The sequence below is a fragment of the Pituophis catenifer genome, unplaced genomic scaffold (assembly GCF_029215685.1).
Source record: "Pituophis catenifer annectens isolate HBS135680 unplaced genomic scaffold, rPitCat1.0.hap2 SCAF_9, whole genome shotgun sequence".
NCBI classification, from domain to species: Eukaryota; Metazoa; Chordata; class Lepidosauria; order Squamata; family Colubridae; genus Pituophis; species Pituophis catenifer.
The window spans coordinates 19084705-19108099 of NW_027256889.1; the positions used below are offsets into that span (position 1 = coordinate 19084705).

Here is a 23395-nt window from a genome sequence, read left to right on the forward strand (position 1 = left end):
TTTCCCAAATGCCATCACTCTGCTAAACAAATAATTCCCTCAACACTGTCAAACTATTTACTAAGTCTGCACTATTAATCTTCTTGTTCCCACCACCCATCTCCTTCCACTTATGACTGTATGACTGTAATTTGTTGCTTGTATCATGATTTATATTGATAGTTTCCCGATTGCTTATTTGTACCCTATGACTATCATTAAGTGTTGTACTTTATGATTCTTGATGAACTTATCTTTTCTTTTATGTACACTGAGAGCATAATTCCTTGTGTGTCCAATCACATTTGGCCAATAAAAAATTCTATTCTATTCTATTCTATTCTATTCTATTCTATTCTAGTCTAGTCTAGTCTAGTCTAGTCTAGTCTAGTCTAGTCTAGTCTAGTCTATTCTATTCTATTCTATTCTATTCTATTCTATTCTATTCTATTCTATTCTATTCTATTCTATTCTATTCTTACAACTGGGTCTTTGCACTTACCACCATTGTAGCATCCCCCCAGTCACGTGATCAAAATTCAAGCACTTGAGAATCTTGCATGTATTTATGAAGGTTGAGACACACCGGAGTCATGTGACTGCCATTTCCAACCTTCCCTGCAAACTTCCAACCATCAATGGGGAAAGCCGGTTTCTTCACATGAACCATTTAACAACTGCAGTGATTCGTTTAATAACTCATTGGCATTCTTCAGTCTCAAGAGACTATGGTATCGTGCTCTGGAAAGAGGTCCTGAAACAGCATCTAATGTGACTAAAAAGGCCACGTTTAATAACTAACCATGGGAATAAAGGTCATAAAATCAGGCGCAACTCACTTAACTAACACCTTGCTTAGCAATGGAAATCCTGTCCCCAACTGTGGTCATAGTCAAGAACCATCTGTATTCAAGTGAAAAAATGCAGCTGCTTTCACTTGATCCAGTCCACCCTCTAGTGATCATCAGCTGTCACTGCTTAACACAGTGTTTCTCAACCTTGGAAGCTTGAAGATGGGTGGACTTCAACTCCCAGAATCCCCCAGCCAGGCTGGGGGATTCTGGGAGTTGAAGTCCACCCATCTTCAAGCTACCAAGGTTGAGAAACACTGGCTTAACACAAGAGTGTTAAGAAGGTACATAAAAATGACAACGAAAGTCCAGGGCCCCAATGGAAAAAAAAGAGAAATTAGGCAATCTTCTAAGTACTAAGTAACTAAGTACTTTCAAGAAACATTGGATGTTACGGTATCAGCATGCTGATAATTTAGGGAATTGAGACCAAAAAGAACTAGAATAACATATTGAAAAGGACTCACTAAAGTAACCCTACCTCAAATTTTCCCAAAATACCAGTGTCTGATTTTTGTCTATCAAGTTAGTTTTCTCACCAATAAAGATGAATATTTGTAGCTCAGGCTTGAAATGTTATTTCTCAGTCCCAGAACAGTTTCTTGCGGCCTAGGACTAGATGGCTTAGGACCTGGTTATTTACGGGACCGCCTACTACCACCAATAGCCTCCCACCGGCCAGTACGCTCTCATAGAGAGGGACTCCTCCGGGTGCCGTCAGCCAAACAATGTTGGCTGGCGACCCCTAGGGGGAGAGCCTTCTCTGTGGGGGCACCTACCGTCTGGAATGAGCTCCCCCCAGAGATACGGAGGATCCCGGATCTGCGCACCTTCCGCCGCGCTGTGAAGACTCTTTTATTCCATCAAGCAGGCTTGGCCTAATCTCCTCCCTCTTTTAATATATAAATTTTAAATCTGTTCTTAAATTATTGGGGTGTTTTAATTTGTCTGGGCCAAAAAATGATTTAATTCGATTTTAACTGGTTTTTTAAATTTTTGTATTTATGTATCTTATTGCTTGGCTGTTCACCGCCCTGAGTCCTTCGGGAGTACAAATCAAATAAATAAAATAAAATAATAAATAAATAAAATAGATAATTTTTAGAATATTTGATTGCCAAGCCTAGCTTTTAAGAGGTTGACATTCAAAATTTTGTGGAATAGTTTATACAAACACAATTATGCAAGTCATTTGATCCCAATCAACCTGGGGTCTCCAGGCCCACCCAAAAAACTTTGAGGGGGGAGATAACTTTAGCATTCAAAATCAGTGATACTGGCTTCTTTCTCTGAACAAGCCTGAACATTCATGAGAACAAACTAGGGCTTATGTTTTTGATTTGGGATGTATGTCCAAGTTCTTTAGCCACTTTTAACCTACAAAGGACACATGGAAGTGATCCAGAAGCATACAGATAATAAAGTCCTATAACTCAAGGATTTTAGTTTCATGAAAAAGAAGAGCCATTTTGGGGCTAAACCAGGAAACTGAAAGATGTGAAGAGGGGACTGGCAGATGGTTAGAGAGATAAGGAAGACAAATGAAATAAGAAAGCCATTACTGGAACCATTTTCCTTTTCCATTAAAAGAGTCATCTCATTCAGCCACTGCCTTTTTATATTTCTGCATAGACCAGGTTTAATGAGAGGAAGATGAGGGTCAGGAAGCTAGGAGACTCGGAACTTCCTCCAGTAACTCTTTCTCACCTATGAAACAAACTCAGTCTGTTGTGTAGAGCAACCTGAATGTAAATGCCCTTGTTGGTGTTAGAAGTTCGTCACAAGCGATTGTGCCCGTTCTTTACGTTGGGCTTGAATGGTGTGTGTGTGTGTGTGTGTGTCAATTTTATAACAAGGAAAAGGTATTGGGAAGTGCCATCTCTTGGAAATGCATGGTCCCACAGAAGCTTTCAATATGCAGAGTATATAGAGTGTTAGATGAGGGGCACCATCTTTTAAAAGCTCCTCTGGGAAGAGAAATATTTCATGATCTATTAGCTTCTGACATTCTTTGAAGTCCCCTTCATCCATAAAGTATTTTACTTTAATTAACAGGATTGGACCCCTCAATCTCTCTACATAATGAATATTATTTTCTTAAAAAATGAGAAGAGAAGAAAGAAACAGAAAGCCGAGATCCTTTAAATTTAGAAATTTATTTTGTTTAATACACAAGCTTTGTAATAGCTTTAGTTTAAAAAAACAGAAACAAAATAAAACCCCCAATATGAACATGACAATATCCAAAGTTCAGGTCCTTCAGGTTTTCAGAAACCACAACTCTGAAACTTACATACTATTCCAAAGGACTTCAACAAGACGAAAGAAAACTATGAATGGGGCAACAACATTCCACAAAACAAAAATTTATGCCAAATTTGGCTGAGACTTTTGATCACAGGAACTGTATTTTTTAAAGAAGGTGAAGGGGATAAAGGGAAAAAAAGGTACAAATTAAAAATCCAGTGTTCCAAATAAGTCTTATCATATTATAATGAACCCACTGCCTTCTGCCAAGCAAGTTTATAAAGTAGATATGTTGTGCCAATTTTAAACATAAATTATTAGGAAACACTGAGAAACCTGGGTGTTTGGCAAGTGTTCCCACATAATTCTTTGCCAAGAGTGGCTTTCTCATGCCTACAAACCACAAAAGATCTGGAGCAAGAATGTTGTAAGCATTTGTACTATGACCTTTTAGAGCAGGCCTGGGCAACCATGGTCCTTTACGCCCTGTGGACTTTAGCTGGCTCAGGAATTCTGGGAGTTGAATTCCACAGGTTGTGAAGGAGCCATAGTTGCCCACCCCTGGTTTAGAGAAACTGAAGTTTTGTCAGGCCCTTGTTTAAACCATTGAACAGGAACAGGGATAGGGCAGGGAAGAGATCCTTGCTGCTTAAGAAAATTCTAACAAAATCATGTCAACTGTCAAAAGAGGTCACTAGTACACCGTAAATATTTTTTGTTTTGTAATGAAGATCCATGCCCTTTTTTTTTAATAAACATGGTGAACTTTAACCTAGCAATTATTACAACCAATGTTAAAGTCTAAAGCTCAAACACATTTTAGCAATTTGAAATTGAAATCTTGAGTATAAACCAAATAAAATTTACATGAAATCAAATGCTGCTTCATCCTAAGATGGTGGAGATGCCTGCGCCTTCCTCATCGACCTCAGAGCTTTCTCACGCAGGTGTTTTTCCAAGTCATCCAGGTTATCTTCTGCTTCACTCTCAGTCTCCTTAACGCAATGGAAAGTCAGCAATTACTTCTATAGTTACAGAATATGAGCCTGGGTTAGATTTGACCAGAGAGTAGAAACTTTCATGAAACAAGCAGCCTAAAAAGCAGGGAGTCCTGCTAGTAATTTCAACATTGAATACACTGGAGAAGGACATAATCTAATTTGCACATTGGTTTTAAGGTTAAACCACCTACCAACGCCCAAATTATATAGATTCCAAAACACAAACTGTGTCCCTAAAAAAAGAATATTCTTAAACTCTGCAAGAGCACTATTGTAATAGATCTCAATATAATCCCTGAATTCTTAAAATATTTAGCCATATGGATATTCAATCTTAAAAGATGAAGAAAAGCACTCGTTTATTTAAACAGGCTAAATATTCACCTTTTTGGGTTCTACATTTTTTTCTTGATCTTCTTCTGCAGATGTTGTAAAAGCAGCCATTGCAGCAGCTACAGCAGCCTTTTCTTTCTTATGCTTTTTGTGTTTCTTGTGCTTCTTATCCTTTTTATGCTTCTTATCCTTCTTTTTCTTCTTCTTTTTACCACCTCCTTCCTGATCAGAATTCTGAAAGATCAAGCCAATACATTATAAAAATTACATCTCCACCCCATACATGGCAAGTAACAATTACAAGCCAAATCTTGACAGACATTTCTTTTGTTTACTTTCACCTTTAAAATAAGTTTGTCCATCAAATGCACATAAGGGGTCCAGTTACAGATCTTTCCTCATCAACGTCCACAGAATTTGGTCTGTTACGCCAGTGGATATATCTATGCATTTAACTGCTAGTCATACAGCAGTTGGAATAAATTCACACGTTCCGTGAACTGAACTCAGCCAACCTTGCATTACAGCTTAAAAGTGATGTATATTTATTTATTTATTAGTTCGATTTATATGCCGCCCTTCTGCGGAGACTCAGGGCGGCTTACAATGCGTTAAGCAATAGCCTTCATACTTTTGTATATACCTGCTTAGTAGGGCTTTTGCCCCCCCGCCCCAAGCGGTGTTTTTTTTAATACAAAGTCATCTTATTGCCCCCACAATCCGGCTCCTCATTTTACCTACCTCGAAAGGATGGAAGGCTGAGTCAACCTGGAGCCTGGTGAGATTTGAACTTGCAGTAATTGCAGGCAGCTGGTGCTACTTAACAGCAGTTTAGTCTGCTGCGCCACCAAGGCTCTTATAATCTCAGCCATTGTTCCAACCAGTTAAAAAGGGAGTTGATCAAATGAACCCTCATAAATTTACAGCAGCAGCTACTCACTCGTACTGGTGATGGGCTTGGAGTTGGACTTTTAGCCTTCTTTGCAGGTGCTACTGGTGACCAGTGAGCAGAAGGGGATGCTGATCGAGCAGGAGAGGGAGGTGCTGGATGCTTCTTCGGGGGTGGTTCAGGGGACGCTGAAGCTGACCTAGATGAAGAACCCCTTCTTGCAGAATGGGGACTTGGTGGAGAAGCCCTTAGAAAGAAGAGGCAAAAGATATACTTTCTAGAAAAGGCAGCAAAATCAATGTTGAAAAATCAAGTCAGCTGTTAATTTTATAGTGCTTATTGATTCCAAAGTGGAAAAAAAACCCCACACCTTGTTTTTACTCCTAATACCTATGATACTGGAATACCACACATCTTGACTGGGGAAATGGTTTTCCTACAATTCCAGAGCAATTATAGCAATAGTACTTATATACCGCTTCATAGTGCTTTAGAGTCAGCCTATTGCCCCCAACAATCTGTCTCCTCATTTTACCAACCTTGGAAGGATGGAAGGCTGAGTCAACCTTGAACCAGTCTGGATCAAACTCCTGGCAGTGGGAATGCAGAGTTAGCCTGCAATACTGCATCCTAACTACTGAGCCACTACAGCTCTTACAGTTGTAGCCCAACAATCTAGATCCGTGTTTTTCAAAGTTGGCAATTTTAAGATATGTAGACTTTAGCTCATAAAGTTCCAAAGCCACATCTAAAAGCTGAAGTTTGAAAAACACAGATCTAAAACAGTTCCATGTGTTTCGCTTACTTCTTTGACTTCTTGGGCTCTGGAGTCCTTGAGACTCTTCTGATGGGCCTAGAGGTTGGAGATGGCGACTGCCTTCGCTGAGGCGATGAAGAAGGACCCCTACGCAACAATGGGGGGCTGGCAGAGGTCCGTGAAGGTCTAGGCTGAGGGGAAGGTGAATGCCGCTTGTTCTGCAGTGGAGAGCGGGGTTCCCGGTTGGACCTGCTTGGAGGGGAGCTTTTCCTGTGCTTGGAAGATGCAGATGGAGAATGTCTTTTTGCAGGTGGAGAGCTTCTTTGTTTTGGTGGTGGAGAGCGAGAGACTCTGAGCTTAGGCTGCGGAGAAGGAGAAGCCCTTCTTTTGGGAGGAGATGCCGTTCGCCTCTTTGGAGGAGGAGAAGGAGAATACCTCCTCTGTATGGGAGGAGAATATCTTCTGGGGGTGGGCGAATGCCGGCGAGGGGGTGGCGAAGGAGACCTAAGAAGTAAGAAGACACATAAACACATTGATCAAATCACCAAGTTAGAAGGGTTGTTACCTAGGCAAATTACAGAACGAAAGGACAAAAATACAGTGAAAAAGGGGAGAGGGTACGTTTTCACTTAACTGCAATTGCACTTAGGTATCGCAGCAAAAGCATATTGAGAATCACCCGTTAAAACCTGTTAACTAAAATAATTTCTAAATGTTCCTACATTTTTTTAAAAATCTTGTATTATAATGGTGAAGGCTTTTTCTGCTATTAGTTGTTTTGTATGCATTTTAAAATATTTCTGTAAGTCATCCTGAAGGGATTATTAGCAGTATTATAAAATGTTTCACACTTATTGAATGAATGACGTTCCTTCCCAAAAAGAAAATGCTACAATGCATGCTATGAAGCTGGACATCCTGATTTCCAGCTTAGGGACTAGCATTTTCTACAAACATGCAACATTACCTTCGTCGTGGCGGTGACGGTGACCTGCGACGTCTTGGAGGGGGGGCAGGAGAAGGAGACCGTCGTCTTCTGGCTGCTGGTGGGGAGGGACTTCGCCTCCTCCTACTATAAGGAAAGAGGACAATAAGTTTGAAAGAGCAAGGGGCTGCTTAAGAGACTGCTGTTACAGTATTATCAAGTACTTTAGGACTATAGTTCCACAAGTCCCAACCCATCAGTCAGTGATCAGGAGTCACAGCTGCAATCAAAGACATCTGGAAACCATCAAGTTGTTTCCTGCTTTACGAAGGGCCTGGCTTCTATGATAGAATAGTCTTATGCATTATTTCCTGAGTAGGCAACTAGTGTATAATTGAAACTTGGGAGACATATATTTGGCAATTAAGATGGTATTTAGAATGTCTTCTATTGCACAAGGCCCTTCTTTCAAAATAGACAATAGCACTGAATGAGGGGGACTTGTCACACATCCCTAAAGTCACATGATTGCGATTTAGACACTTGGCATCCAGTTTGCAATCACAATATCCCATGGTCACATGACCATCATTTGCAACTTCACTGCCAGCTTCTGACACAGTAAATGGGGAAGCTGGCAAGAGGATGTAAAAGGTGATCAAATGAATATGGGACACTGTAACCATGCAGAATTCACCTAACAATGGCAACTGTTAGCATAGGTTGGTGTGCTAACATTACAACAATTAGCGATGGAGTTGCCAATTCCATTGTTCAGCAAGAACTACCTGTACTTGCAACTGACCTACTCACACTGATGAGGGCCATCAGAATACTACTGGAACTTGTACAGAAGTAGCAGCTCTCCACTTTAAACATTTCATCCCTGGCAGATCCCAGACCTGCTATGAAACAGCACTACCAGAGACAATGAGCAATAAGGGAAAATTGTCTGGGTAACTGATACAACCATGAAGATTTTAATCAAATATGTCCAATATTCTTTATCTCATTTTTATCTCAATACATATCATCTCTCATTAAAATAGCTTGATCTTTTGCTTTTAGAGAGAAGATGGATACGGCCAAGAACCAATTTATAGTCATTTATCTGTGCCAATTTAGATTTTGCTTTTTTAATAAAAAATAAAAGTGGGATATAAAATAAATCCTATGATCCTCACTATAGTTCACTACAGCATTTGTTAATATCTGAACTGCATTCCACGTTTTTGTTTTTAAAAATTATTATTTTTAAAGTTCTGCCCAGTGATCAAATAAATAAATTATAGAAACAACGAAGACTGGAAGTTTAAGGGATATAATCACTTTTGCAATTTAGTAAACATTAAGTAGATCAATTAATTGGTTCTTCCATTAGTCTACTTTCATTATTTTAGCTTTTCTTCCCGCTCACAGCTATAGTTACAGAAAAAGAAGCTGATAGGAAACGCCCACCTTTACGCCACCATTTATGTTATTTACTTATTTTACTGTATTTTCTAGAAGGGGGAAACATGTGGTTGTGATCAGATCAGCAGTATAAATGCTCCATTCTCAAAACACATTAAAGTTTAACTCTTTAACAGAATGACCTGCTGACCAACCTTTTAACAATTGGTGACTGCCACCTCTTTCCCATCTGCATCCTGACAGCAGTGGAGGGAGGAAAAAATTCATTTGTGAGGATCAATTAGCAGGCAAAAACTGATCAAGTTACAATATACGTTGCGTTGCAGTGCAAAATGGCTTATATCTGCACGCAACAAATCCCCCACTCATCAGGTAAACAACTACCCTTTTTTGTTGCTATCAAAACTATATAATAATGGATGAAACCGAGAAGACTGGAACAGAGCCGCAAAATTGTCATGGCTAAAATGAAAGCAAAAACTGGACATGATAGCTGGGTTCATACTATATTCATGGAATGGTTTATTAGGGTATGAACTCAGGCATTAGGGTTTATAAACCATGGTTTTATGGCTTAATATGATATCTCAAGACAGGCTTATTTTTTAAAAACTAGCCATGTACAGAGAAGCCATAGGTTAAGAGTGATGAGTGAATGTAGTCACAATGCTTTCAGAATGAGTCAGGAACTGAAGTATGTTCACTGCGATCTATTCAGAAATTCCAGTAGCTTTTATCAGATGATCAAGAAACCATTAGTAACAAAAAAAAATTAGCCTGGACACACAACGGGAAGTTACCGAGGAGAAGATTCTTTCTGCCACTTTCGTGGAGAAGGAGATGGGCTGCGAGAATGTGAGTGCCGTCGTCGTCTACCCACTTCACCGTTTTTCACATTTGACTTTTTCGGTCGTTCCTCTTCAGATGATGATGATGAACCAGAATCTGAACCACAATAAGTAATTGTTATTAAAATGCGATATAACTTTGCAGTGCAGAATATTCAGTGTATTCTGTTCTACAGGCTAGAAACAGAAAAGGAAGGAAGCACACTTATTCAATTATTTATTCAGTTGCCCCACAGGATCCAAACCAAGCAGCTCAAATCATATAGAAATTTAGTGAAGTATTGAAAAATACAAGACGCTTTGATAAACCATTTTAAAAGCAAAATGGAATGTTTCTGCCCATTTAAAGCTTAATCTAGGTCTACCCTACAATTGTAAATTAGGCTTAATGTTGAGAAACTACTCCTAACAATATTTTCAGGATTGTTAAAGTTCTTTGTTATAGAGGACTTTTACTAGTTCAACAGGAACTTTCAGTCTTTGCTTCTTCAAAGAACCAAAACACTGGGCAATGTCAAGCAAGAACACAATATCCTCTTACACAGAAAACAATCTGGACAGGTATCGAATAAAACTTTTACTTTCCACTACCCAAGAAAATCAGATATTGTAATTTTTATGAAATGCTTTAATATATTAATATATATTTGGGATTCATGGGCAATGAACAAAGTTTTACTACATTTCCCTCCATTTTGTTTTGTTTATGCACCACTGTCTCTTATCTCTAAAAGCAAACTTTTGCTCATATCTAAGACTTAAGTGTCCCATTGCATCAGGACACAAAAAATCCCGTCTATGTCAAATTACAGTTTCTACCTGAGAAGAAAACCCCAATAATTAATAATCAACTTATTTCAGGTATACGTACAAAAGAACATAAAATATCTTACCTGATGAAGACTGCTGGTTCTGCCTTCTGTACTGTCGTCTTTGCTGCACCGAGTCTGCAGCTGCCATTTTGCCACCTTTGTCTTCTTCTAAATATTAGGCAGGAAAGAATTATAATTCATATTAGTTTGAGACTCATTATATATTGATTGCAATCTTCCTTTGTATACATGTAAAAAATAAGTTTTAGTTCCTTTAGGCTTTTTGGCTACGTAAATCAAATGATGACTGAGATCCAACTGCAACTTTTGCTGTTGAGTTGTTCTTACTTTTGATTTTAATTAAATTGTACCAACAACGGGTATTAGGATCTAACTGATCGAATTCCACTTAACTCTTTTCATTGTCACAGACATTGGAAAATACAGGACAATTCTGAAACCTACCTGATTCTGACAGTTCAACTTTTCTTGTTTTTGGTGCAGGTGAGGGAGATTCTCTCTTTTCAATACTTTTATGTTTAGGTGCTGAGAAAAAAAAAGTAAATAAAATTTAAAACTCATTTATATCATAGTCATGTGAAAGTATTTATGATTCTTATGCAAGTAATCTTATTAAAATTGTTAATATTTAAGAGAGTCTACATATTTCATCAAATTACGAAAAATGTGATACACAAATCAAATAACTAAAATGCAGAAAAGGACTACTGTATTTTTCGAAGTATAAGACACCCCTTTTTCCCCCCTAAAAGAGGGTGGAAATTTGGGTGCATCTTATACACCAAATGTAGCCCTGTCCACCCGCTGGCCCCTTTGGCCTCTGCCGCCCAGCAATTTACCTCCTTGCAGCAAACAGCCCGTTTCAGCTTCAGCACAACCTGATTAGCACAAGCAGTTGATTGTTTGCTGCAAGGAGACAAATTGCTGGGAGGCAGTTTTTTTTCTTGTGCTGATCAGGCTGTGCTGAAATTAAAATGAAACTAAAGCAGGCTCTTTGCCGTATGGAGGCAAATTGCTGGGAGGCAGAGGCAGATTTTTTTTTCTTGTGCTAATCAGGCTGTACTGAAAATGAAAATGAAACTAAAGCAGGCTGTTTCCTGCAAGGAGGCAAATTGCTCAGAGGCAGAGGCAGATTTTTTTTTCCCTCCCCAAAAAAGGTAGGTGCGTCTTATAGTCCAGAGCGTCTTGTACTCTGAAAAAAATACGGGAATTTCCTGGTCAATTCTACACAGTAAGTTGCAGCCTAGAGAGCAGATCTTACTGGAAAGATTGCAGTTTTCTTTCAAAGTTAGGTAATAGTTAGTTAAGCAGGTTAATACAGAAGCGTTTGAAGCTAAAAACATTATCTGAATGGCTTGGAATATTTTCAAAAATGCTTCCATTTACCTGAAGTCCTATTGGGAGAAACAGAACTACGGGCTTTTCTTGTACGAATAGACTGTGGTGTTGGTGACCTGCGGGGTTTGGGGGGAGGACTTGGAGGTGGGGATGGTCGGTGTCTTCGCCTTGGGGGGCTTGCAGAAGGAGAAAGCCTTCTTGTTTTCCGAGGAGGGCTAGAGACAACTCTCTTAGGCAGTTTCTTTGGTGGTGATCGAGAACGTGAAGACGATGAGGATGAACTACTTCCTGATAATGATGCTGATGATCTTCTCCTCCTAAAACATTAAATTTGATATTAAATATGCTATAAACTTAGTCTTAAGATTGATCTGCCTTGCAGTTTCAGAAATATTTTACTAACTCCTAATACGATACTTCCAATAACAGAACGTTCATTTTCTACATTATGCAGGACTATCGGTTGCATCACTGTATAGCTTAAATACCATTTAGTAATGGTGAAAGTTTCTGGATTAAGAAATGGATAGTCTGAACATTTAACATATTACACAATGTTTTTATTCTTGGTCAAAATCACTCAAAATAAGGGAACTGAAAAATAGCTGACCTTTTCCTTTTCCAAACATGAAACATCCAAACACATCAGCAACTAAGCTAAATTCATCACATTACATTACATTTAAAGGAGGACCCACAGAATTCTGACCATAATTGTGGTCAGTTCTGTTGCGCTCGTCTAGTTGATGACTCCACTTCTGATTGTAGAATTCCCAAGAACAGGGGGGAGGGAGGGAACCCTCCCTTGAGCAATACTCATTAGAAGTAAGGCCATATGACTATGAAACTGTACTTCTTATAATTCTACTAAGCAAATTCAACTGCTGTTTTGTCTGACTCAGCTTTACAAATGTCAATTTCAGCAACAGTAGAAAATGGGCCGATAATAAGTCAGAGAACGGGTTTTAAACAATCTTCATGTTCTTCCTTGAAAGCCCTCCTGCTGAAAGCATAGCCACAAATATATTTCCAACTAAACTGATATATCAGTCTAAAACATGAACAATGAAGAAAAAAAACAAGGTCTTAATTTGTAAGATGTCAATTTTTCAATATAGGTGACATAAAAGTTTAATAAATAAAATTTCATAGCCCTGTTTCCCTAACAGGATTGTTGCAAAGCAGACCTATTCCTATCATGTTTTCAAGCCAACCTGGCATGTATTTTCTACTATCTTCTCCCTGAAACCCAGAGAGCTGTGGATAGCATAAGAAGCAACAAAATGCTTCCTCCTGCTTGTAGTGTTCTCTGAAGTACAACTGCTGGAACTGGAGCTAAGATCTAACAAAGGTCAGGATAGGACAGTCCCAAAAGGTTTCAATGTTAGTGATTGTTGCCTCTAAACTCTAAAATTCTTACCGCCTCACAGGAGATCTGCTTCTTCTATGCCTGGGTGGAGGTGGAATACGTCTCGGTGGGGTTCTTCTCCGAGGAGATGGGCGCCTTCTTGGGCTAGGCCGCCTCCTTGGTGAATAAGACCTAATTGTACAAATGATAAAAAAATCAGATACTGAACCCATTATAGAACTGAATGTTTACAACGTTTCCAAGGGAAGGAAGAGCAAGAGCACCTGCCTACATGCCAAAACTACAAACTAGTCTAGATGTTTACTTTGTGTAGCACAGAAAGGGAACTGCTTTATAATAGGCATCAAGAAAGGCAAGTATAAGATTAGTAAAAGTATGAAGATAAGATTATAAAAAAACCCGAGGATCATTTGAGAATAATAGATCAATGGAAACATTTAGGCTTCATATATTTAATATTCTCAGTTATTATTAACAAGATAACATACACTTACAATGGTTAACAAGGTTAGATATAAGGTGAGCTATTTTCAGAAAGAATTTGAAGTATCTAACCTAGATCGTGATCTATGACGTCTTCTTGGTCTTGAATGAGATGGGGAACGTGATCGAGACTTTGATCTTGACCTAGATCGAGATGGAGATCTTGGACGAGCCTTCTCCTTTTCTTTTTCCCTTTCCTTTTTGGAAACTCTTTCTGGAGATATTTCCTTAGTATCTGGCATAGGCTCAATTTTAGGGACTTTCAAGATATCGCTGTTAAAAATAAATTACAAAGTCAAGATTATATTAGTGGAAGGCTGACAGAACACTCATTTGTGTCGCTATTTTAGGATATGCTGTTATATAACAGGATATTTAGCAACTAGTATTTCAGAAGCCCTAAGGATAAAAAATAAACAGTGCACATAACATTTAATTTCACTGATTTAACATAATCAACATTACAAAACCAGGAGGAAAAGAATTAATTATCTGAAGTGTTACCTGGTAGATGTGGCCTCCTGGATCAATGTTTCCTTTACTTTCATGGAAGGTTCTGGTTCTGGTGTCTCTTCTTTTTTTACTGGTGGAGGTGTAACACTGCGACTTTTGGCTGTGTGGTGGGGTGATCGAGAATGGCTATGTTTCCTCTCTTTCCTAACAGGAGATGAGCGTCTTCTAGGGGAAGGAGATCTTGATTTGCGTCTAGACAAATGTAAATTTAGTTTAGGAGAGATCTAAAAAAAATATGCTCATCCTAACATGCATGTGATAAAGAACCTTTATCACATGGACATCCCTAACCTTCTATTTTGACTGCTGACTGAAAAGGTAAAATTACTGCATTCAGTAACCTTCTGGAGACATTTAGTTTGTTAACTGTAAGGACTGAAAATGTGATGGGGTGATGCCATGTAGGCAGGCCCTTTCCTTCCTATCTGCCTGTGCGGATTACTGTATCTGGGGAAGCCTGAAAGTACTTGGAATAAAGGCCCTCAAGTCCATCAAAGAGTTGGAGCCCTGCCTTATCAAAAGTCCCAGTACAGAAGTTTGTAAGTTTGTGTTCAATATGCCTAGTTAAAGTAAAGGAACTGGGTGGCTGGATGCAATATATATGGGCAGACCCTTGATTCTTTCATGTGTTCAGCTAAATACAAAGCAAAGCAAGCAAGCAAAGCAAAGCAAAAATGCACTTCAACCACAACATTTAGACAGCAAGCGTTAAGATGGCATATTCATTAAAAAAAAGTTTTTGTGCACGATTGCTCTACCAACATCTTCAAGACATGCTCAACATGCAAATAAATATCACCTTCTGGGGCTCCGAGAGCGGTCCCGCTTTTCTCTGTTCTCTTTATCTTCTTTATCTCGCTTATCCTTGTCTTCATCTTGTTTCTTCATTGAAGCCAATTTTTCCTGTTCAATCTGAAACAGCAAATACCAACATTTTCTTAATTAAAAGGCATGCACAAAAAGCTGAATCCTACTCTACTTACATTACTGACAGTGCCAAGCATTTTTATTTTTATCCTCTCCCCCCACTCCCTCCCTCCCTCTCTCTCTCTCTCTCTCACACACACACACAATTTTTAAAGAATGCAACTCTCTCTAGGCTGATCCTGCTGGCTGAGGCTTTGGGGAGTTGTAATTCAGCAACTTCAGAAAGTCTGCATCCCTTCCTCTTCGGTCATCCATGTAATGACCCTTTGTCAGGAGATCTGTGATTTACTGCAGAACCCAGCTTAGGAAGCTGGAATGGGCAAACTTTTTATTACCAGGCATCACACACCTTTTTGAAATTTAAGTTTTTTATACTGCTATAATCCCAGCAGGAACATAATAAATACATGAACATGTAAATAAGTGCCTTTGATTTTCTCTTTCAGAAGATTGGTGGGAATAATTAAAATTGATAGGAAGAGATAAAATCTCTGGGTGGCAAACAACACAAAGACAGTGCACACTGTAGTAAACTAAAAATAAATAATAGCATTTTGTTGTACTCTTAACATCTTATTAGTGCCTCCAAAAGTTTAAAGACAAATAATAGAAGGAAATTTACCCTATCTGGTACATTTTATTTGGCAAATGTGTAATGTTTAATTTAAAAAAATCATACAATTGAGATAAACACCTTGGCTTCAAAAACCCATGACTAAAAACTATGCAAAACCAAATTCCATTCTTCACAGCAGAAATGAACACTGTTCAGCAGGCAATTAGACCATCTTTTTGTAGATTTTATGCATACAATAAAAACTAATTGTTTGTGTCTTCAAATGTTTCTAGTGCTCACATCTTTTAAAAAAATTTTTGGGAAGTCAAGTGTTTAGTAACCAAAAAATTCTAAGATACTGCAGCTCAATAATTAGCGTCTATCCACTTTGTTCTCTTACATTTTCACCAAATTGTAACAGATTTTCAGATCATATACTAATTTTTCAAATATTTCTCCAGAGCTATTCTATTCTACCAATCATTCTTTGGCTTTAGATTTAAACCCGTAACCCACCCTTAACATAATCCCACCTGTCTTTGTTTTATTTCTTCTTTCTTCAGCTCCAAAAAAGCAGATGGAATACCAGCAATGTTTTCTTGAGCACTTAACAGCAGCGGCCATAGTTCTCCCATGAATTCCCTTGCATTTTTCCCATTCAAAAATCCAGTCAAGTTGATTTGCATCATTTTGGAATCAGGATTCTGTAAAGAGATATGACAGGAAGAAATACAGGTTATTTGAAAAACCAAACCAAGACAAGTTATTCTTTATTTTGATTTAATCTTCTACCATGGACAAGAGCATATTACACTCATTTTATTAGTTTTTTGTTTTTTTATAAAAAAACAAAACTTTGCTTAAAAGTTGTTCAGTAGCTGTCCTAACAAATAACCAACATTTTCTTGCCTTACCATTACATTCAGAGTGGCCTTTTAATCCTTTGTGGATTTCATAAAAAGATATGATCTGTACAGCCATTGAAACATAGGGCCATGAATTTGCCATAGCAGCATCGTAATAGATGGTGTATGATTCTTCTAATTAACTTTCTAAACATTTTCCCCCAGCATTCTTTGGTACCAATCCTTGAAAAATTCTTTTAAGTTATCCGTACAATGGACAGAAGCTGTACACTGAACATTACAGAATCATCATCTACAATATCACTGAAATCCTGCTAAGAAAACTGAAAAAGAATTTATGCATGCATTTTCTTACTTCCATCAGTAAACTGAACTAAACCTCCACTATCTATTTAATGGAATGAAAGCTGCCATCATTTTCTTAACGACAATTATGTGATGACCACAAAGGATTAAGAGGTCAAGTGTGGTTCACAGTACAGGTGGGCAATTTAGTTCTAAAGTTGCTGGTCAAAGCAACAAGGTCCATGTAACAAGCACAGCTCAACAGCACAAAGCAAGTACAGATTCCAGGTGTCTTCCTTTTCTTCTTGGAACTTTGGGGGGGGTTTGGAATCGCCAAGTCCCCTGTAGAGAAAGATGTTCCCTTGGCTTGCTTCCGACTCCCTACTGCAACTCAATCACCTTGAGTTTAATGTTATACCATTTATCTAAATTGCAAAAGACGAACAAGCAATAATGAGTACACAACCACAGAAAGAAAAAAAATGTTTTTTTAAAAAAAGTTCTAAATTTCAAATCATGCTTTCTATGAAGGGGAATTAAAACTGCACTTAGGTTTTATTTTATTAATACATATTAGTAAACTACTTCCTACCACAATTTCATACTTCATCTGATTCCCCTAAACCATCTCCCCCAAAAGAATTTCTATTAAAGTACATTAAGGATTTATAAATATGGATACTTAAAATAAAAACCTACATTCAAATTACAGCATGTCTTTTTTTTAAGGAAAACATCAATACCTTTCTCAGTTGAAATTTCAACTGTTCAGTCAAATCAAAGATGAATTCTTTGGAAGAAAGATTGAGCATAGAGAATATTAGAACAAGAACATTTTGCCAATGGTTCAGAGAAACACTCTTACTATCTCTTGGAATGCAACGGCAGACTGTGCAAAATAAAAGACTGTTTATCATGAACGCAAGTTCATTTACGCAGTTCATGTTATATAGTATGTCTCGCTATCGATTAGCTGTATTCCAGTGGTGCAGTCCAGCTCCGCTGATATCAGAGGGGCACCATGCCACTGATTTCAGTGAAAAACAGCTTGAACCTTTAAGCTTTCTAAATTAAACTGAAGTGTACTTTTATAATCAGATATTAAGCCCACCATCCCAGCTGAACATAGTTCTAAACAGAGTAGGTCTCCACTGAACGCCTCTTACCAATTTAGAACTGCACTTCATTCTTTATATTTAATGTGATTTAATTCAAAACAATTTAAAGAGCAGTGTAAAGCTTTGCCCAATTTCTTTCTGTTGGATGTTTTCTGTCTTTGGTTCGGCCACTTTACACAACTCACCTCCAAACACACACTGCATCATCAAGGGAGTTGGTCAGAGCGACATTGGACACTCACTCTGCTGTGACCTAATAAGGTGATGGTGCTATACTTCAGACGCAAGGAATAACTTCCATTTTGGTTCAGGCCTTTTAAATCATAAATCACATCATCATTAGAAAATTGCTGTCAAAGTAGCTTAACATGTAACAGCAAAATCAACACAGTAAGTCTGATTTTTCACCTGAGCAGTTTTGCATACTATGCACCTTCACTAAAACTGTCAACCTTAACAAATGTTAACAAAGTGAATTATTCACAATATGCATTGCAACAAAATGCCTCCTAATTTCAACTGGTTTTTTGACAGAAAAAATTCAATTTACACAGAATAATTATGCAATACAATTACGCATACGGAAAAACAACCACAGCAAAATTATTACCTTCACTTCCAACTGATTGAATATAAATTCAATTACTACATCATCTTCAAATCCAAGGATTTCTGTTACTCTCTTTGTTATCCATGGCTTGATTACTTCCAGGTTTACCTTGCTCATGTCAACCTACAATGAGATAAAGAATGTTAAGATATACCTTACTTGATACTGTAATTACTATTGTAAAATCTTGACATCCTATAATATAGCAACAAGCAGCACAGGTCAACCTGCTGCATTGTCATGTTGTCCAGATATAGTCACTTCCATTAATTCTCACTCATGTTGAAGTCTAGCAGTTTTGGAATATATTAAGGAGGCTTTTACTAATACACAGTACATACTGGTACAATGCAATTGTAATGTATTGCTGTGCAACAATACAGATATACATAGATATGTACAGTGTATATGCACAAATCAATGTGGTTTGTGATCCTTCTTAGTAGCTTTGTTACAGATTACTGGAAGTCATTTTATTACTACTATCTGTAGTGACCATTTTCCTAAACAAAAACAATTCTTCCAAAGATTATCAACCACAACTTTCTGTATAGGGAATCTACATACTGCCAATGGACATCACTGTAATGCAATTCCTTCCTTTCTATTTTTAAAAAATTAATGTTTTATTCTTTTTGTTCTGAAATGAGATGCTGTTAATCAGATGGTGGGATATTAAAACTTCATGCTCTGATTTGAAGTGCCCCCAGCCATTTTTTTTTTCTTTGATCACCACCAGTTCATATGAGAAATGGGTATTTTGTTTGGGAGGGGACTTCCTTTCTGCTCTATTCTTAGCTTCTTGGTAGTTACATGTCTCTGAGATACATCAATTTGCTTTCTGTTATAGGGAATTTGGATTAGAGTAGATTCAAAATAGAAAAATGTTCCAAAGGAAATGGACCCTAATTTGTCTTCTATATGTAGTTGTTCTGTTACATCATGACTCTCAAAATTCCAAATAAGTCTACTGACTTGAACAGCAGCAGCTGTAGGCTCTCCTTAAAGTTAAATGTCTATTAAAAATAAAATAAATTTATTAAATATAACATAAACATACTTTCTTTTCAAGGCATTCTGCAAATTTCAGTTGCTTTAGCAGCTTCTTCTGTTTGTTGCTGAAGCGGTTATCCTGTTCTGCACTTGTACCCTGTAAGAATAAAATAATTCAATTACATATAATCCTCAATTTAGTGACTGTTCAGTGTTACAAGGGCACTGAAAAAAGTGACTTATGACCATTTTTCACATTAAGACTGTTGCAGCACCCCTATGGTCAAGTGATTAAAATTCAGGTGCTTGACAACTGACATGTATTTATGACAATTGCACTGTCCAGGAGTAATATGATCACTATTTGCAAACTTCCCAGCTGGCTTATGACAAGCACTCAGATTCACTTTAACAACCACATAATTCACTTAACTGCAGTGATTCGCTTAACAGTAGCAAAAAGATCATAAAATGTGGCATAATTCACTTAACAATTGTCTTGCTTAGCAACAGAAACTTTGAGCTCCATTATGGTCCTTGAGGACTACTGTGCAACCATTGTTTCAAGACAAAACCTTGTTCTCAACTCCACTGATGTTTCCAAAACACTTTGCATAAACCTTCTGGCTGGTCAACTATAAGCTATGTCTTAAGAAAATCAGATCATACAAACTCCCAGAAATCAAACAATTCTTAATTAATGCATCTTACAAATAAGTATAGACACACACAAAGAATTGATTATTCACTTGTAGTGCTATTACCTTAATTTATTTACTGTATTCGTAATTACAACAATCAAAAGACTAAAGTACAATTGTGTTTTTTTGTGGTGCCTTCAAGCCAATTTGGCCTCTGGGTGACTGCCTAACAAGCCACTGCAGTTTTCTTGGCAAGATTTTTGAGGTGATTTGCCACTGCCTCTTTCCTAGGCTGAGAGTGAGTGACTGGTACAAAGTCACCCAGGTGGTTCATACCTCAGGCAGGACTAGAATTCAGTTTCCCACCTGATGCCTTAACCACTACATCAAACTAGTGCTTCTAAATATCAAAATATTAAAATATGAAGACAAAAACAATTCCACTGAACAGTTACACATATTAAAATGGAAGTAACAATACTTAAAAAGAATTAGAAGTTAAATGTTCTGTTAAACTGAGATTTACTTTCAAAAATTTGCAAACTAAGTAAAATAACATTTGTGCATATAAAGAATGAGGAGATATGCATTGTAGAAACCAATTTATTCCTTAGATAAAGCTTAGGTGACTTAATGTAAGTAACACATTTGTTTTTCATAGAATGAATTTCAGAGTTCAGATTCTATTTTTAGTTGTTACTGTTCTTGCTTCGAAATTTATTTAATTAATTTAACCAAACATTTTCAGGTTTATATGGCATGTTTAATTCATTCTTTCTCCTAAAGTTATTTTGCTTGAAAACGAAAGCACCAATATGGTTTGGGCAGAGTTGTAGGGCAGGAAATGTGCAGTACAGCATGAAGGGATTCCAGCAATGCTAAGCATGGGTCAACACTCCTGCCATTCCACAGGCCAACTGCCACTTACATAACATAAAGTATACAGTTATATAAGCCATTGTGGTCAAATCTGACCAGTGGCCTGCTTGATATCCAACCCCAGTATACATGGAAGAAAGGCTACTGACTTTTAGTATGCATGCCACAGATCAACCACAAAGTATCAATGCCTGTAAAAGACAAATTGTAATCCCAGCATTTGGGGATTATTTTTGTCTGCGAGTTTACTGTTCTAGAAAGCAAGCAGCAGTGCACTTTAGTATTACAGTATGCCAGTTTCACAATCATAAACTAGCAATACTCCAAACTGACTATCATCTACTGTATTTTTCAGACTATAAGACGCACTGGAGTATAAGACACACCAAGATTTCAAAGAGGAAAAGAAAAATAGTTTTTGCCCTCCCCAGCCCCCAGGAGCACTCTTGCAGGCCTCCCAAACCCTGTGCATCCCGTTTTTGCAAAAAACGGGCCTGTTTTTCACAAAAAATGGGATGCACAGAGGGCTTGGGAGGCCTGCAAGAGTAGTCCTGGGGGCCAGAGAGGGCAAAAACACGATGTGTGGAGTGTTTGGGAGGCCAAAAATGGCTGTACTCAGTGTATTAAAACACACCAACATTTCCACCCTTTGGGGGGGGGGGAGTGTGTCTTCTACTCCATAAAGTATGGTACTCACAACCATTTTTCTCATAGTGCTCAAGGCAATCTGTATAGCAATAGCATTTAGACTTATATACCGCTTTTAGTGCTTTACAGCCCTAAGCGGTTTACAGAGTCAACAATCTGGGTCCTCATTTTACCCACCTCAGAAGGATGGAAGGCTGAGTCAAACCTGAGCCTGATGAGATTTGAACTGCCGAATTGCAGGCAGCCAGCAGTTAGTAGAAGTTGCCTGCAGTACTGCACTCTAACCACTGCACCACCAGGGCTCATATAGGCATGCTTCCTAACTTTATGCCTACAAAACCAACCAAGTGAGGTATGGTTGAGTGTTATGTCTAACCTAAAGTTTACTCACAAAACTAGATGTTATCAGTCCAAATTCAGTAATATTAACTGTTGCTATACAGCTTTGTTTGATAAGTAAGCGGGTTTACACCAGCTTTCTCCAAACCAAAACATTCTTAAGACATTTTGAGGGCATCTTGCCAGAGAAAAGCTAACCAAGCCCAATGTTCTCATATTTTGTTTTAGAGGATTTTCACTGAACTGATACACTGATTTTCTACCTCTCACTTTGATTTCAGGGCTGCAAAATTTGGGGCCCTGAACCAAGTTACTGTTTCTCTTCCCGACAAGGTTTAGCAGCACTCAACAAAAGAGAACAAGCTACATTTTAAGTTTTCACTGTAAACAAGCTGCCTTTAAAAAAAAAAGCCGACTTGTTTTCGAATCCTTCCAATAGGAAAATTTGCAGATCCTGTAACACAATTTTCTCCACCAAATAAATTAGAAAGTATTTCCGCCCCCCCCCCATACATACACACAATTATTGAGGCTTTGGAGCCAATCAGAGTAGTTTTATTACAGAAAGGCACTCTCTTGGGATTTATCGACCACGCCAAATCGCCCAAGCCAAATCATAAAATAACGGCTTTGGTTTTGTAATAAATGGCAACGTTAATTACGGAATTCGGGAGTGTGTGTGTGATCCATGCATGGCGGCGGGGGGGGGGGGGTTGTGGTAAAAAACAAAACAAAAAGGCCCTAAAAGTAAAGGGAAGCTCTCTCTCAATCTAATGCGTTTCCTAGCCGGGAATAACGGACACTGTAATCCGTCCCGGCAAAAGGGCGCCTGGTTGAGTGAGGAAGGCTGCAGCTGGTGGGAGGAAAGAACAGGCCTCTCCGCTCAGGCCTCGAAATAACTCGCGGCAAAAAAAAAAAAAAAAAGAGGAAAGAGGCCGGGAGAAAAACGCACGGAAACGACCCGAAGAGGACGGCGTTAAGCGTGCGGGAGGAGAACCCTGTTCTTTTCTCCTCAGTTTCTACCGCGCGCTGAGGAGAGTCGCCGCCTCCGCCGCCATTTTCTTTACTCGGCTCCTGGCAGGAACGCGGGGGAGGGAAGGAAGGAAGGAAAGCAGCGACACAGCTACGCCGGCCACCCTGAGGAGGCTGAGGCCTGGCTTCGGATGGCTTGGAGCCGCCTTCAGCTCTTCGCCTTAAGTTCCCCGTCCCAGCCGGCCTCCTCCCCCCTCAGAAACTTACGCGAAAAAAGCCTGCGTCCATCTTGACTCCTCCAGCCTGGCCTTACAGAGCGAGGCTCCGTATCCCGGCGTGCACCGCGGTAAAGGACAGGCGCGCGCAGGCGCCCAAACGGCAGACGCTCCGGCTTTTCTCCCTCCTACTCGGCTTTTAAGGGCGCCGCCCTCCTCCTTTCGCGCGCGGGAAACGCAGGAAGGTGGGGGGGAGACTGCGTGACGCGCAATAATAATTGAGGCGGGGCCCGAAGAGAAAGCGAAAGAGGCGAGAGGTGGGGGGGGAAAGAAGAGAAGGAAAATCCAGCCAACGGTTGCTCGCGGGCTTCGTTTCCCGACCAATCCTGCGAAGGAGAGGGGGCGGGAGGATGGAATAGGGTGGCTCAGCCAATCGGGCATCAGTAGGGGGAGGGGGGAGGCCAAAGAGCCGTTCGTTCGGGATTGCGTCACAGCCCGCCGTTGCTATGAGAAGCCGGGCAGAAGGTGTCTTGTTGCTATGACTACCTGTAAGGACCGGGCGCTATT

The 23395-nt window shown here is 38.9% G+C and overlaps 1 protein-coding gene across 4 annotated transcripts; it reads right to left on the bottom strand.

Annotated features, from left to right (window-relative positions):
- Positions 1-2967: 2967 nt before the first annotated feature.
- On the bottom strand, positions 2968-22950 carry SRRM1 (serine and arginine repetitive matrix 1). 4 transcript variants are annotated; one of them, XM_070949269.1, is made up of 17 exons: positions 22881-22950; positions 19202-19291; positions 18142-18264; positions 15796-15966; positions 14579-14691; positions 13771-13971; positions 13339-13539; positions 12835-12954; positions 11463-11731; positions 10521-10601; positions 10137-10223; positions 9196-9340; positions 7025-7129; positions 6106-6561; positions 5352-5547; positions 4463-4645; positions 2968-4072 (listed from the first exon to the last, which is right to left on the bottom strand). In XM_070949269.1, exons 1-17 carry the CDS (start codon positions 22899-22901, stop codon positions 3968-3970), a joined length of 2667 nt encoding a protein of 888 aa, XP_070805370.1. In that variant the 5' UTR covers positions 22902-22950; the 3' UTR covers positions 2968-3967. The 4 variants fall into 4 exon arrangements, with proteins under 4 accessions (XP_070805370.1, XP_070805373.1, XP_070805372.1 ...); XM_070949270.1 differs by having other exon boundaries at positions 4017-4102; XM_070949272.1 differs by lacking the exons at positions 18142-18264; positions 19202-19291; positions 22881-22950 and adding an exon at positions 17717-17841.
- Between the last annotated feature and the right edge of the window lie 445 nt (positions 22951-23395).

Coding starts and splice junctions, on each gene's coding strand:
- SRRM1 (XM_070949269.1), bottom strand. CDS start 22,901: ATGGACGCAGGCTTTTTTCGC. Junction 13,540..13,770: donor CAGGAGGCCACATCTACCAG/GTAACACTTCAG, acceptor TATTTTTAACAG/CGATATCTTGAAAGTCCCTA. Junction 4,073..4,462: donor AAAATGTAGAACCCAAAAAG/GTGAATATTTAG, acceptor CATTGCGTTAAG/GAGACTGAGAGTGAAGCAGA.